Source organism: Carassius carassius, chromosome 39 (assembly GCF_963082965.1).
Source record: "Carassius carassius chromosome 39, fCarCar2.1, whole genome shotgun sequence".
NCBI lineage: Eukaryota > Metazoa > Chordata > Actinopteri > Cypriniformes > Cyprinidae > Carassius > Carassius carassius.
Genome location: NC_081793.1, coordinates 18,379,453 through 18,394,687, shown reverse-complemented (window position 1 = coordinate 18,394,687; position 15,235 = coordinate 18,379,453). Strand labels below are relative to the sequence as shown.

Below are 15,235 nucleotides of genomic sequence, written 5' to 3'. Positions count from 1 at the left end.
TTAGTATACAGTACAGTTAGTCATGAAATTATTTTATTTTTTAATACTCTTATAAAAATATATCATCAACATAATCTTATCCTGCTTAACATCAAACTATAGACACAAAAGAACTAATTTTTTCCATAAAGTAAAAAAGGACATACATGATTGAAGAAAATACATACGAAAAAGTTTAACATATTCAAAATATTACAAGAATCTCTGCTCTTACTTGTTCTATAATTCGTAAAAGCACCGTTTTCAGTCCAGGTCTTCTTCCACTGTCTCTGGGTGGAAAGTAAGTGCCACCTATGAATGGCCTGAGATCTGGTGTGAGCCACACACTCATTGGCCAACCACCACCACCACTGGTCGCCTAAGCAGAAGCCATTCATCGTATTTCAATTATCCACGACACTTTGTAACTTATGGCCTTGACAGCAATGAATTCTATTGGTCCAAACCTGCACAAATGTCATGTAAACTTTGTCCACATCAGGCCTCTCCTCTCTGTCCACCTTTATACAGACAAAGTTCTTGCTGAGGATTTTTCCAATCTCCTCGTCTTCAAACGATTCCCTCTCCATCACGTGACACCAGTGACAGGTGGAATAACCCACTTCAAGCAATAAGAAGCAGTAGAAACTGTAATATTTAGACTTATGCATTAAACAACACTAATAAAGCATGTATCCAACATGTTTTCAAGTATACCAATATGTTACCTGAAAGAAAAATGGGCTTGTCTTCACTCTTTGCTTTATCAAAGGCTTCTTGCCCCCATGGATACCTGTTAAGGAAGAAAACACCAGAAAAAAAAAAAAAATAAAAAATAAAAAATAAAAATAAAAAATAATATATATATATATATATATATATATATATATATATATATATATATATATATATATATATATATATATATATATATTTAATGGCAAAATTAAATTAACTAATGTTTGAATTAAAATCTAATAGAAGTCTTATTTGATTTCCATACAGTAATACAGGGATGTTTCATTATAAATTATAATAAGAATTATAGTAGTAAAAAATTCACATGGTGCTTTTAGTTGATGATTTCAAAAAAAATAAAAAAATAATAATAATCTAAACTGAATTTGCATTTTACAGTAAGCCTAAAGATCTCACCAATCCACAGGGTTATGCGCATGTTGTAATAAATAGGAAGACTTCTCTTTACTCAGGCGATTGGTGTGTTTTGGGGTCTTTGATCTGTCCGGTGCATCACCTCCTGATGCCATGCTGAAGAAATTCACTCCAGAAGACCTAAAGCAACCACAGGATATATCTGTGGTAAATTAAATTAATATTGAAAGTGCTCTGAGTGCCACTGCACACTAGGGGACCTTAGTATACAGGGGCGGGGAAATAATAAAAAAGAATGGTTTAGAATGGGAACTTTACAGGTGGCTGTTGTCCAGATAAGACCATCCAAAACTAGCCAGAAAACCAGCTTTAGAAAGGATATGCCACCATTTATTTGTAAACATACTTTAGAACAGTTACAATATCAATAGCATACGTTTCGCGTATAAACAATAGCCGTGTGTGTCTCAGAACTTAGTAAGCTACCTATCTAGATAGCATTTTTGTATGCATTCAACATTAAGAAATGTCCTAGACAGAATTTTTGGGCATCAGCTTACTTATTTGAAACATATAACGTTAACCAAGGTCACTGTAAGTTAGTTAGCTGTAGCGCTAACGAAAGCTTCAGCACTTTCTGATCCGTTACGCAAGCAGATGAAGCACTCAGCCTGGAAGTATGAGGGTGTGAGAGGCCAGTGCCTACCTGGAGCTGTCCCAGAACAATCTTGTACTGGCAAGAACTGACTTTTGGCAAAACTGGAGGGCTTGTGGTAGTCCAGTGGTGCTGTAATATAATACTGTACGAGGACTGTTTTTGCGCAGAGGGGATCCGGTGAAGAGCCTGGCCTGTGCGATGTGTTTACTGGTGGCTGATAATGTAGACCACGCGAATCCCAATCTCAGCATCATAGATCCGCACCGACCTGTCCTGGGTGCGGATTAACGCAGGGAACTGTCAGTGGAGTGACCTGACATTCATATTTGTGCCACTAGATGTCGCGCTAGATCTATTATATAATATAATGACAACAGTCAAAAAAAGAGTTAGGGTTAGGGTTTTTTACCTAACTGATCTCTGGAGTGAGATTTTGAGTCCAGATTTTGAGTCTTTCCTTACATTTCGTCGATAATCTTTAGGTTGTATTTAAATTAACGCAAAATATAATACAATATATAATATGATTAAAATATAATATAATATAATATAATATAATATTATATTATATTATATTATATTATATTAAAATATAATATAATAAAATATATAATATGAGACAAAGTGATGAGGAATTTTTGGCCAAACATCACAGTATATATGTATTTGTTTGAATGATATTTAAATTAATTACATTTGAATTTAATGTATTATCTCCGTGCATTGTGTATTAAATCTGTGGAAGATAAAATAAGTTAAGTGATATGTTATTAATATTACAGTTAACGTTAAAAACCTTTAGTTTTATTCACACACACACACGCACACACAAATATTACTACTGCTACTAATAATAATTTAGCATTTCAGTACAGGTTTTGGATTTGGTTTTGCTCATTTGTCCGCTAGAGGACGCTTGTAATGTAACCCGGAATTAGAAGTTACAGGATTTATATTTTGAGCAGTTTAAAGAACACCTTGCACTGTATACTGATGGGTCTAAAGAGCCCAACAATGGCAGAACAGGAGCGGCAGTGAGTATTCCACAATATAACATCAAAATTAAAAGAAGAACTTCTGATTATCTTGCAGTGTATACTGTTGAACTCACTGCCATTGCTTTAGCTCTTAATTGGTTGTTTATTAATTATATTGGGGGCATAAACAGAGCTGTAGTTGCCTCAGTCAAGCTGCATTATTGAGCATAAAAACAGGAAAGTCATGCAGACTAGATCTATTATACAAAATTTACCATATATTGTTTCAGCTGCATAGTAAAGGTGTTTGTGTTCAGTTTGTTTGGGTATCTGCCCATGTAGGTATTGATGGAAATGAAGAGGTGGATATTGTAGCTAAACAGGCCTTGAAATTGGATGAGGTTAACATCAATGTCCCTTTATGCAAAGCTGAAGGGAAATCTATTATTCAGGAAAAAGTGATTGGGATGTGTCAAGAGCAGTGGGATAGTAATGACACTGGCAGACATATATTTACTGTGTGCAAAGAAATGTGGGAGGGGGTAGATCTAGGGATGGAAGTAGGAGAGAAGAGGCAGTGCTGACACGTTTAAGGATTGGCCATTTAGGTCTCAATAGATCTTTATTCCGTATAGGGAAACATCAGACAGGAGGTTGTGATTATTGCGGTCAGCCAGAAACAGTTGAACATGTCCTAATAGAGTGTAATAATTATATGGAAGAGCGTAGTTTTTTAACATCAGTCCTATATAAAGAAGGGAAAGCGCTTACTTTAGTTAATCTATTAGGAGATGTATCTAAAAGTGTTAAAAATCAAGTTATGAGGTTTCTCAAAAATACGGGGTTGTTCTACCGTATTTAATATGTACATATTTGTATCATGCGCTTAGGTGAATAATTCCCTCTGACTATTCTCGACGACCACACTCCTGTCTGGTAGATGGCGGTAAATGCACCTTAAGTTGGTCTGCCAACCGCCAGTTAAACTCTAAAAGAAGAAGAAGAAGAAGAAGAAGAAGAAGAAGAAGTTACCTTTCGTTTATCTAGAATCCTTTTATATTAAAAAAGACTGGTTGCTGCCAGTAACGATTGCTTGTTGTTCCGTTGGAAATGTCTTTAATACTTTAAAATCATTTGAAAGCTGTTAAAAGATTGTAAGGTAGTAAGTAGTAACTTACAAAAGATTGTAAGTTACTGTAGTAAAAGGTATTTTGGCACACAATTTGTGTGTCTGTGGAAGTCTGTAGTAACAGTCTGTTGTTTTATGTGTTTTTCAGTTGAGTTGGTAATCAGTCTTGCTGAGAATCATCCAACCATCGATGGATTTAAGTCAGTGCTGGTAAAAAAAAAAAAGAGCCGATTTCACAGTAAGGATTTTTAATATATCCTCTGTCAAGAATTCTTTGCTTCAATTTTGTGTGTTGTGATTTTACATTTGGAGTTTTAATAATATCTAATCTCTGTCCTTTAGGATTCACTCGTCAGCAATTTGCTCCGTCTCATTTAAACCATGCGTCCTCCTGCAAAAGCATCTACCGCTAAAGGTAAGGGCATTCAGGGTCTTATAGAATAACAGTTCATTTTGATATCAACAACATTATCAGCATAAGCGTCTGCATTTTTCATGCCATATTGACACATTTTCTTATCTCTTAATAATACTGTTTTCTTATGTGATCTTTATTGCATACCATCTTATTCTGTGGCTAAACCAAATAATGAAAAAGACCAGCTGAAAGAGCTGTTTCCAGCTCTATGCAGACCTGACAATCCTAAAACTAGGGTAATTCTATATACATTGTCTACAGAAATAACTTCAAATGTGTTTTTAATCAACAGCAACCACTTATGGGTCATAAACTATATCTGTTCTTCTAATCAGACTAACCTGGATGAGGATGATGTGAAAGTTGCTGCTGATGCCATGAAAGAGTTGGAGATGTTTATGCCTAGTGTTAGTGGTACGGAACCTAGCAGCAATAAACACAGGTGAGGAAGTTTGTAACATAAAATAGATGCCATTGAACTTGATGCTGAAGCGATTGCCCTGCTGCATTATATTGCTGCTTTTTAACGTGTAAGTGGCATCCGTCTTAGATCTGAAACCAGCAGCAGTAAGAAGAAGGGGAGGAGCAGAAGCCGCGGTCGGAGCCGAGACAGAGAAAGGGATAGGGAAAGAGACAAAGACAGGCGGATACGGCATCGTTCCCGCTCCTGTTCCAGGTCTCGCTCTAATGAGAGAGACAGAAGGAAGCGTAGGAGCCGCTGGTACTCTCGCAGCAGGTCCAGGAGTCCTGCACGGGGACAAAGGCTCTGACCGCTGGAAGGACAAACATGTCGACCGCCCCCCACCGGAGGAGCCATCTGTGGGGGATATCTACAACGGCAAAGTCACCAGTGTTATGCAGTTTGGCTGCTTTGTACAGTTGGAAGGTCTCAGGTATGTTTTTAATACAGTTAATCTACCTCTAAGGCTGAAATTTTATGTGAGTGTTTGATATTCTTTAGTTTTGTTTTTAAACATCATTTTTTATTTTTCGCATTTTTCTTTCAAAAAGTAAACGCTGGGAAGGCTCGGTCCATATTTCTGAGCTCAGGAGAGAAGGTCGGGCAGCAAATGTGGCGGATGTGGTCAGCAAAGGTCAAAGGGTCAAAGTCAAGGTGTTGTCCTTCACTGGATCCAAAACAAGTCTCAGTATGAAGGTGAATGAGCTCCGTCTTAATGAAAGCTATGAGAGAGAACAGACAGAACTATATACACTGAGGTCCAAAAGTCACCAATTTAGAGAAGTTAAAATTTGTATTTTTAAATCTGTACATTTTATTTACTACGGAGCCCCGCACGTCACCTGTAGGAGAAAAAAAAATCAATCCGTGGCGACGGTTTTGCAATCCGTCCCCTCAGTTTATAAACCATACTCACGAATTCATAAACTGTTCCCTCTGTTTAATAAATCATGCCCACGGATTAACAAACTGTGCCCACGAATTACCAATCCGTGCGCTCAGATTTTGTAAACCGTACCCTCGGTTTTTGAATCCGTACCCATAAATTCATAATCCGTGCGCACGCTTTCGCAATCCGTTCCCATGGATTTGTAAACTGACACGCATTTGTGCCTCCGCCCCCACCGGCAGATTCATTTCTGTTTATTAAACATTATTTTTCATAGTATCCAATGAGACCACGATCAGCATTCACAAAATAGTCTTCTTTTTAGCGTTTATTTTACATTAATCAGCAATAGAAGACACAGGCTTCTGTGTTTTATGGCCCCCCAAAAAAAAGAAACGCTAAAAAGAAGAAAATAAGGGTTAAAAGCAATACAAAACAAGTAATATGCTGGTTATGTTTTCATTCCTTTTCTCTCTAACTGAATGCAATGTTATTTTTGGCCTAATTATTTAATAATAACATTAACAGTGAAACATGCATCTAACTCCGGCAGGTGGGGTGGGTGGAGCTTAGTATAATAAAATCACAAAAATAAGTCTTCATGTTAAGAAAGAATTGTACACAGGCATTTCGAAAACTGTCAAAGGTTATTTAAAAATAAAGCATTCATGAATTATTTTATGACACACATTTTTACTGTCTTAAGTGTACTCATTTATTTAGCCTATAACTTAAAATTATAAAAATAACTTTCTTTTTGGTTTTATAATTATTATATATTATTATACAGGTATAAGAAGCTTTTATCCAAAACAACTTACAAAAGAGGAAAAAAAATACTCCAGAGTCAGTCACAATGCCAGGTTTATTGTACAATAATATTCAAGTGCTAAGATTATCACAAATTAAACAAGATTTTGATGCACATATTTCTTATTAAATCGTTACATTTCACCTTGTACTACTACACTTGATAGAGAGTCACTTAAGACACTTTGCTGTAAACATATTCCACATAATAATATTCAATAAAACTGTATGTTAACACGTAGGAGCTTGCTGCATGAATCCGTGAGTATGGTTCACAAATCCGTGGGAATGGGATTGCGAAAGCGTGCGCACAGATTATGAATTCGTGGGTACGGATTCAAAAACCGAGGGTGCGGTTTACCAAATTTGAGTGCACGGATTGGAAATTCGTGGGTACGATTTGTTAAAGCGAGGGAACAGTTTATGAATTTGTGAGTACGGTTTATAAACTGAGGGGACGGGTTGCAAAACCTCCTACAGGTGACGTCCCGGGCTCCGTAATTTACAGATTTGTTAAATTCTTTAAAAAAAAAAAAAAAAGAAAGAAAAATGGGTCAAAAATAAATATACATATATTTTTTTTGCTTATTTAAAGACATTAAAATACATTGCATTGCATTGCTACATTCATTATAATGATCATAGTAATTGTAGTAATTGTAACTATACAATTTATTATTGTATTAATATTTTATTGTCTTTTAATTAATATGGACACATTTAGATTTGTGTTTTATTTTAATGAAAATAATATTGGTAGTAATAATAATACTAATTATTATTATTTTATTGCTTTTTATCATCATTATTATTATCTTAATCATTTCACTCAGACTCTTATACCACACTATATACGTGTTTTTGACTAATCTTTTTTTTGTGCTCCACTTGTATTTTATGTTGATTGATCACTGTGCGTTGTATGTTGGCTGATTTTTGTTGGGTTGTTTTGCTTTTAAAAGGACGTTGACCAGGACACTGGGGAAGATCTGAACCCTAACAGGAGGAGAAATGTGGGTGGAGAAGGTCACTGACAGACCCACTAACCTCAACCTGGGCCATGCTCCAGAGGTGGAGGATGACACGTTGGAACACAAAAGACTCACAAAGATATCTGATCCGGAGAAGTGGGAAATCAAACAGGTACATGGCCATCTTTAATGTGATATCCTTTCTTGTTATAACATTTATACATAGAGCTTGGCAATGGCATCATTCAGAAGTGTTTGATATTGATATAGATACCTTGACTTTGATACCGGTTTAAACAAGATTACCTCAAAAAACTTTTTGGTTTTATATTTTTGTTTTCATCTTATTGATGTTTATACAGACTCAAAGACTCTTCTCCTGAGCCACTGCACAAAGGAACAGAATAAATCAGTGTAAAAAAAATTAATAAAGTTCAAATAGTTTTCAGTTTCCGCATCTTTTACATTTACATTTACACTAGTGTGTTTTTGTTTGAGAATGCATAGCTTAGACCGAATCATAATTTTCTGTTAATTTTCCACTGATTTACGGATGACAGGGTGTCCGCGGGATCTTAAAAAGTATTAAAAGTTGATAAATTAATTTTAAAAAATTAAGGCCCTTAAAAGGTATTTAAAAAAATCTTAATCCAGATTTTATGAGGGATTAAAATTTGTTCAAGCTTTGTTCAAAGAGTGTGACTCCAAAAAGTCTGTTGCATGAATTATATTTACACTATTTATACTTAATAAACTACAACTTTTAATTAAGTTAAAGGTTTGTTGCTGATTAAAACTTGAAGTGGTGATGAATTAAAATATTTTGAGAAGGTCTTCAGAAAGTCTTAAAACATTTTTGAAATTAACTTCAGGATTCCTGCATTTACCTTGAGATGAGCATTAGCTGCTTCCAGTCTGTGTTTTCACTTCTAAGATTGCTATTCTTACTCTGAGGAAGCTCTTTCACTGCTCATATGTCAATCATATTACGCGTTCATAACCTGCCCTGTCTCCTATGAGAATGTCCAGTATACTTCCGCATTAGTTCTGTACATAAGAAACCCAGAAAAATACATTTCCACGCATGAAACATTAATATAAGAAACACACAATTACGACAGTATATAATTAGTATGTGATTTTAATGAGATTCTGACTTTTTTCATAACAATACAGGGTCTTCACATGAGAAATGCTTAGCAGGTGTTACGATTAGCTTGATATAAAAAGTTACATATAGCATATTTCAGCAACATTATATGACCAAAAAACACATTAGATCGCAATCGGAAGTTATTATTAAACACTCAATGGTGATTTAAAGTGAGTTTTTAGTAAAAGTGTGCATGAATGGTAGCGTAACGTTTTTGGTCATGTAGTGTGGATTTTTTTTTTTTTTTTTCTGAAAAGCAGTGTAAACGCCAGTATGGATGAATATTGTTTTTGTTTTTAATCTCGATACCCAGCCTTATTTATCACTTATGTTCATATTTTAACATCTTGATCCGTCTGTTAGATGATTGCTGCCAATGTGTTGTCTAAGGAGGAATTCCCAGACTTTGACGTAGAGACAGGAATTCTGCCTTAAGTTGATGATAAGGAGGGTATGAGTTGCATTATCCTTTACCTCAACATTTTACACATGCCAAAAAATAAAATCCCATCACATAAAGTTTTTTGTTGTATCACCTCTGGCTGCCTGAGCAGCCACCTCAAATTTGGTGTGTGTTGTGGTTTGTCTGTCAGATGAAGCCTTGGAGATTGAGCTGGTGGAAGAAGAACCTCCATTCCTGAGGGGGCACACCAAACAGAGCATGGACATGAGTCCTGTCAGGATTGTCAAGGTAGGCCAAACCACCTTCACTCTCACTCTCCGACTGCCTGAGCAACATAGAAAGCAAAGCTGTTGATTTTGCTGATCTAGACATAATCAGTGATTTTACATTTGCATATATTCTGTTTTTTTCTGGCAGAACCCCGATGGATCTCTCTCCCAAGCAGCGATGATGCACAGTGCACTTGCCAAAGAGCGACGGGAGGTGAAACAGGCCCGACGGGAAGCTGAAATAGACTCAATACCCATGGGCCTTAACAAACACTGGGTGGACCCACTGCCTGACAGTAAGACATTCAATCATTTGAAAAAACACCCACAAACCTAAAGGTAGCATTGGCATTTTGTTTAGTTAAATCTAAGTACACAAATGATTTTATGCACAGAATTCTGAGACATTAAACAGGAATATCACACATTTGATTTTGATTAGAATGTGTAATTTGAAGACTACAATTTAAAGCAGTCTGATTAACTATATAGTGAATTAGGATTGTGTGAGTAATACTAAATTTTGCTGTCTATGTCCTCCAGTAAAAAAAAAAAAAAGAACAAGAGGTTATGTAATATAATAGCCTTTGATAATTCCAGATAAACTTCCTTCCTATTTGTCCATACTGTGGTTTAGGGAGTTCGTAGATGGTCATCTGATTTCCTGCGCTCTGCTATTAAGGCAGATGGTGGCTGGTCTGCACATAAGCCTATCTCTGATGCCTGTATGCCCGCTGGGTTTGTATGAGCTCATGTCTGTAATCATGTTTGTGCATCTCTGCTTTTTTTCTGTTTTCTCACCCTCGTCATCCATACAGCTGACGGCAGGCAGATAGCTGCCAACATGAGGGGCATAGGTATGATGCCCAATGACATCCCAGAATGGAAGAAACACGCCTTTGGTGGCAACAAGGCGTCCTATGGAAAAAAGACTCAACTTTCTATCCTAGAGCAAAGAGAGAGTCTTCCTATCTACAAGCTGAAAGAGCAGCTCATTGAAGTGTGACTTTAACTGTTATGTATATTCATCCTTAGCTAGATTTCAGTTTAGTTATGTTCATAGATTTGACTATTGTGTCTTTACAGGCTGTCCATGACAACCAGAGCCCATGCTTTGTAAGATGTTGATCATGTCCATCCATTGGCTGTAGTGAAGAGATGCTGACCATAGTGTCATTGCTCTCAGTACAGAATGTCTTCTACAGACCAAAGGTACTACTTTAGCCCCCACACGTTAACAGATCCATGAATGGTCAAGAAACGGTTACATCATTAAATGGAGTTTTAGGTATCATAGCAAACTGATCCTAAAGACAGTAATCATTATTTTACACTGAATCTCAGGACAAACAAGCTCTGGCTGACCAGAAGAAGGCTAAGTTTCACCAGCCTGAGGGGGACCATCTGACTTTGTTGGCTGTCTACAACTCCTGGAAGAACAACAAGTTTTCCAACCCCTGGTGCTATGAAAACTTCATCCAGGCGCGATCTCTCCAGCGTGCGCAGGATATCCGCAAACAGATGCTGGGCATCATGGATAGGTGGGCGGTTGAGAATAACATTAACTTTATATGACTTCCTTACATCATATTACACACCCTAAGCTTTAAGGCATATTCACACCAAGAACAATAGCTATGAAGATAACTATATTCATAATTATACTAGTGTTGACACCAACGAACAATAACATTCACTTTATTATAAGTATGAGCTGCAGTTATGTCATTCACTGCTTTGCTCGAGTTCTTTAAAGTTGAGTGGATTCTGATTGGCCATGTTTATTATAGGAAAAATATTCTGAAAGTGATTCCAATGATTGTGTTATCATCGTTATAGTTGTGGTGTGAACTTCCCTGTTCTCATAGAATAGGAATGATTTTTACAACTTTATCAGTATAGTTGTCACCCTTGGTGTGAATGGGCCTTTACACTCCATAATTAGTTAAGTTTTCTCTCTTCAGACACAAGCTGGATATGGTATCATGTGGTAAAGCCACAGTATGTGTACAGAAGGCCATCTGCAGTGGTTTCTTCCGAAATGCAGCGAAAAAGGACCCTCAAGAAGGTTATATGACCCTCATAGACCAGCAGGTAGTCTACATCCACCCCTCCAGCACGTTGTTCAATCGCCAACCAGAATGGTATGTTTGCCACCAACAATGTTGCCAGAAGAGATTAACAACACAACTAGTATCCATGCTGCTTGTACTAAACCTGGATTCAATCCCTTCCTTTCCCCAGGGTGGTGTATGATGAGCTTGTGCTGACAACTAAAGAGTACATGAGGGAGGTGACCACCATTGACCCAAGGTGGCTTGTAGAATTTTCTCCAGCTTTCTTCAAATTCTGTGATCCCACACGCCTCAGCAAGCAGAAGAAACAGTAGCTGTTGGAGCCCCTCTACAACCGCTACGAGGAACCAAATGCCTGGAGAATTTCCAGAGCCTTCAGACGATGCTAGAACCTTCACACAAGGTCCTCATAGACTGCGAGTGTCCCATGCTGCTGTTGAACAAAACATCAACTTTGTGGTGTTGGCAGGGTGGAGGATAACATGGACAGATGCTAAAAATGTGTGTAAAAAAAAAACACGAGGTGCCCCTTTTTTTTTGTATTTATTTAAGAGTAAGATCCTTTTTACTACTGTGAACAACATGTTTGAATTTAAAGGAAATTTTTCCTCAAATTATATTTGACCTGGTTTTCTGCTTTCACTTTTATATATATATATATATATAATGAAATTATTCCTACCTTCATATTTAAAAGAATAAAATAACCTGAGGGATCGAAATATGAAATAAAATTATCTGGATTATTTTATCCTGTGTTGAATGCTAAATCCAGTTAATTAGACTTAAAAAAAAAAAAAAAAAAAAAGCTATCCCCTTAACATAAGTTATTTGCATTGTATAGTGCAGCTCTTTTTCACCCAGATTCAAAGGAATGACCCATTTGTGTTGACAGCATATCTGTCTGGTCAGTGGATGTTGGTTACAGTGCTGAGAGGGAAAGGGTTTTTATTAATTCAGTTAGTTCCTCTGCCGAGGTCTGGTCATGTGCAAGTGAACAGGATGTTATATATCACACATAGATCTCCTCTTTATTCGGGATATGTCTTCTGTTTTAATGTTTAAATTACCACACAGGATCAGTGTATTGGACCACAGTGGAGATTTTGTATTATAGCTCTTTCATTAACGGAAGCCAGGGGAATGGAAATGTCCTGTACTTTTTGATATTGTTACAGATTGTGTCATATCGTGGAGTCATTTTGATGTCAACTTAAATTAAAACATTCTTCTCAAAAGTCCCACTTTCTGTTTTTTTGGTGAGCTCCTAAATAAATATCACATGTGTATATACACTGCCCATCCAAAAAAAAAAAGTCAAACACTCCAATATTTAATTGGACCGCCTTTAGCTCTGTTTAAGGCTTGCACTCGCCGTGGCATCATTTAGATAAGCTTCTATTATGTCACAAAATTTATTTGCCATTCAGAGGTGCATACATTTTTCGCCAAGATCTTGTCTTCTCCAGCACATCCCAAAGATTCATAAACGGGTTAAGGTCTGACTCTGGATTCTGTGTTGGCCAATCAATCCATGTGTGAAAATGATGTTGCGTGCTCCCTGAACCACTCCTTCACAATTTGAGATTTGTCATCTTGGAATATGCCCGTGCCATCAGGGAAGAAAAAATTAATTGATGGAATAACCTGGTCATTCAGTATATTCAGGTAGTCAGCTGACCTCATTCTTTGGGCACATAACATAATCATCCATGCGGTAATTATCCAATCGAAGAATCTAACTTATGTGGTGACTGTTTTTTTCTTCTTCTTTGGACTGGCAGTGTAACCAAAATTGTAAGTAAATTGCAATTACACAGTTTTTACAAGCTTCTGTTATTTTACATGGTATGTACAAAATGATTCTACTGTAAAGACAGCGATGTGAATCTCTTTATCCAATCAGAATGCGTTTCATACTGTCGGAGGATTAAAAAAAATTTTTTTTTTTAAAAAACGAGAAGAGGGTGAACATCATTTTGATAATGTTAATGTGTGTCGTTGCTGGAGCGAGCTGAGAGCTTGCGTTGCTTCTTTTTGACAGGTAAAACGCTGTTGAAAGATGTGACCTGTGTTATTCGGTGGCTTAACAATGCTGCAGAAGGCGTGAGCCTTTTTAGGAAAACAGTAGTGTTACACAAAAACGCGTTCTGTGTGAAGTGCCTCTGTATCACGAAGGCTCTCTACAGTCGTGGCCAAAAGGTTTTGTGTTTTGCTAAGATTGCAGCTTAAACTGTTGTGTTCATTCACAATGTTTCTAGACTATTGTGTAGAGGGATCAGATGCATTTTATATATAACTGCTAAAAGCTTCATTGGCCAAAATAAATTAAAAAAATCACTTTTTTATTTTTTTATTTTTTTTTATTTTGTTGTTGTTTTTTTTGATCCACAGTAAAAAATGACACAAAATGACCAGCTAACATTAATTGACTAATCATATCAGCAGCACATGTGAAAGTGTGAATGAGGACTAGTCAGGTGAAATCACTATCATACTAAATAGATTGTAAGGGCAGACTGATGGAGGGAGGAAGTGCTTCCAGTCATTGTGTTCTTGCTAGCAATGGTTACCTCCAAAGAAACACTTGCAGCGATCATCGCTTTGCATCAAAATGGCCTCACATGCAAGAAAATTGCTACAAAGAATATTGAACCTGGAAAAACCATTTACCGGATCATCAAGAACTTGCAGGAGACCGGCTCGACTGCAGTGAAGAAGTCTTCAGGACGTCCCAGGGTGTCCAGCAAGGACCGCCTCCTCCTGAGGAGTCAGCTAATATCGTGTCACCAGCAGTGCAGAGCTTGCTCAGGAATGGCAGCAGAGTGGTGTGAGAGCATCTGCACACACAGTGAGGACAAGACTCATGGACAATGGCCTGGTGTCAAGAAAGGCAGCAAAGAAGCCACTTCTCTCCAAGAAAAACGTCAAGTACAGGGACTGGACAGCAGAAGACTTGTGCCAAATTATTTTCTCTGATGAAGCTCCCTTCTGACTGTTTGGGACATCTGAAAAATAGATTGGAGAAAAGGTGAATGCTATCATGAGTCCTGTGTTGTGCCAACAGTGAAGCATCCTGAAATGCACCTTTTCAAACAAGGGAGTGGGTTCTCTCATAATTCTGCCCAAAAATACTGCCATGAATAAAGAATGGTATCAAAACATCCTGCAAGAGCAACTTCTTCCAATGATCCATGAGCAAATTGGTGATGATCCGTGCATTTTCCAGCATGATGGAGCACCATGTCACAAAGCAAGAGTGATAAAGAAGTGTCACTCAAGAAGTGTCGAAAATTATTACATTGAAATTTTGGATCAGTGTCCAGGCAGCTCCCCAGATTTCAATCCGTCCTCAAAAGGTGAAAAAGCAGAAGCCCATAAATTATGATCAACTCCGAAAACTAATAAGGCAAGAATGGATTGCCATCAGTCAGGATTTGGCCCAGAAGCTAATATACAGCATGCCAGAGCGACTTGCAGAGGTTCTGAAGAACAAGGGTCAACACTGGAAATATTGACTCATTATATTTTTCAGTTTTTCAGTATAACATAGAAACATGAAAAAATAATCTACAAATACTGAAGCAGAAAACTTTGCAAAACACAAAATTTATGTCAATGACAAAATTTTGCCCATGACTGTAGAACGGCTAACATTGCTTATAGCACCTAAATGTTAAATAAGTCTGATTGGTCATATGACATCATTTCAGCGATACTCAAATGTGTATTAATATATAAATACGTTAACACAGTCTGCATAAAGAAATGTGTTGTATGAATGTCAAAGATTTTACTGGAGGTTAGTTTACATTACAAAATTGTATTTGAGTTCATGCAAAAAGAGTGTTTATAGATATAGAACAGGGCTATCCATTAATGAATAGATTTCTATAGTAAACCGCATCCGCCACTGGTAAACACCACCTGC

At 37.0% G+C, this 15,235-nt stretch overlaps 1 protein-coding gene and 1 pseudogene across 2 annotated transcripts in view; one reads left to right on the top strand and one right to left on the bottom strand.

Moving 5' to 3' along the window:
• Positions 1 to 2,089, bottom strand: part of LOC132121543 (spermatogenesis-associated protein 20-like) — a 34,110-nt gene extending 32,021 nt beyond the window's left edge. For both annotated transcript variants that reach the window (XM_059531045.1, XM_059531046.1), the window contains exons 1-5: positions 1,799 to 2,089; positions 1,135 to 1,272; positions 708 to 772; positions 447 to 601; positions 215 to 358 (exon numbers count right to left, since the gene is read on the bottom strand). In XM_059531045.1, coding sequence (XP_059387028.1) covers positions 215 to 358; positions 447 to 601; positions 708 to 772; positions 1,135 to 1,272; positions 1,799 to 2,004 — 708 coding nt within the window. In that variant the 5' untranslated portion in view covers positions 2,005 to 2,089. The remainder of the gene's footprint in view (positions 1 to 214; positions 359 to 446; positions 602 to 707; positions 773 to 1,134; positions 1,273 to 1,798) is intronic.
• Positions 2,090 to 3,967: 1,878 nt separating this feature from the next.
• On the top strand, positions 3,968 to 11,823 carry LOC132121542 (ATP-dependent RNA helicase DHX8-like; annotated as a pseudogene).
• The last annotated feature ends 3,412 nt before the right edge of the window (positions 11,824 to 15,235 follow it).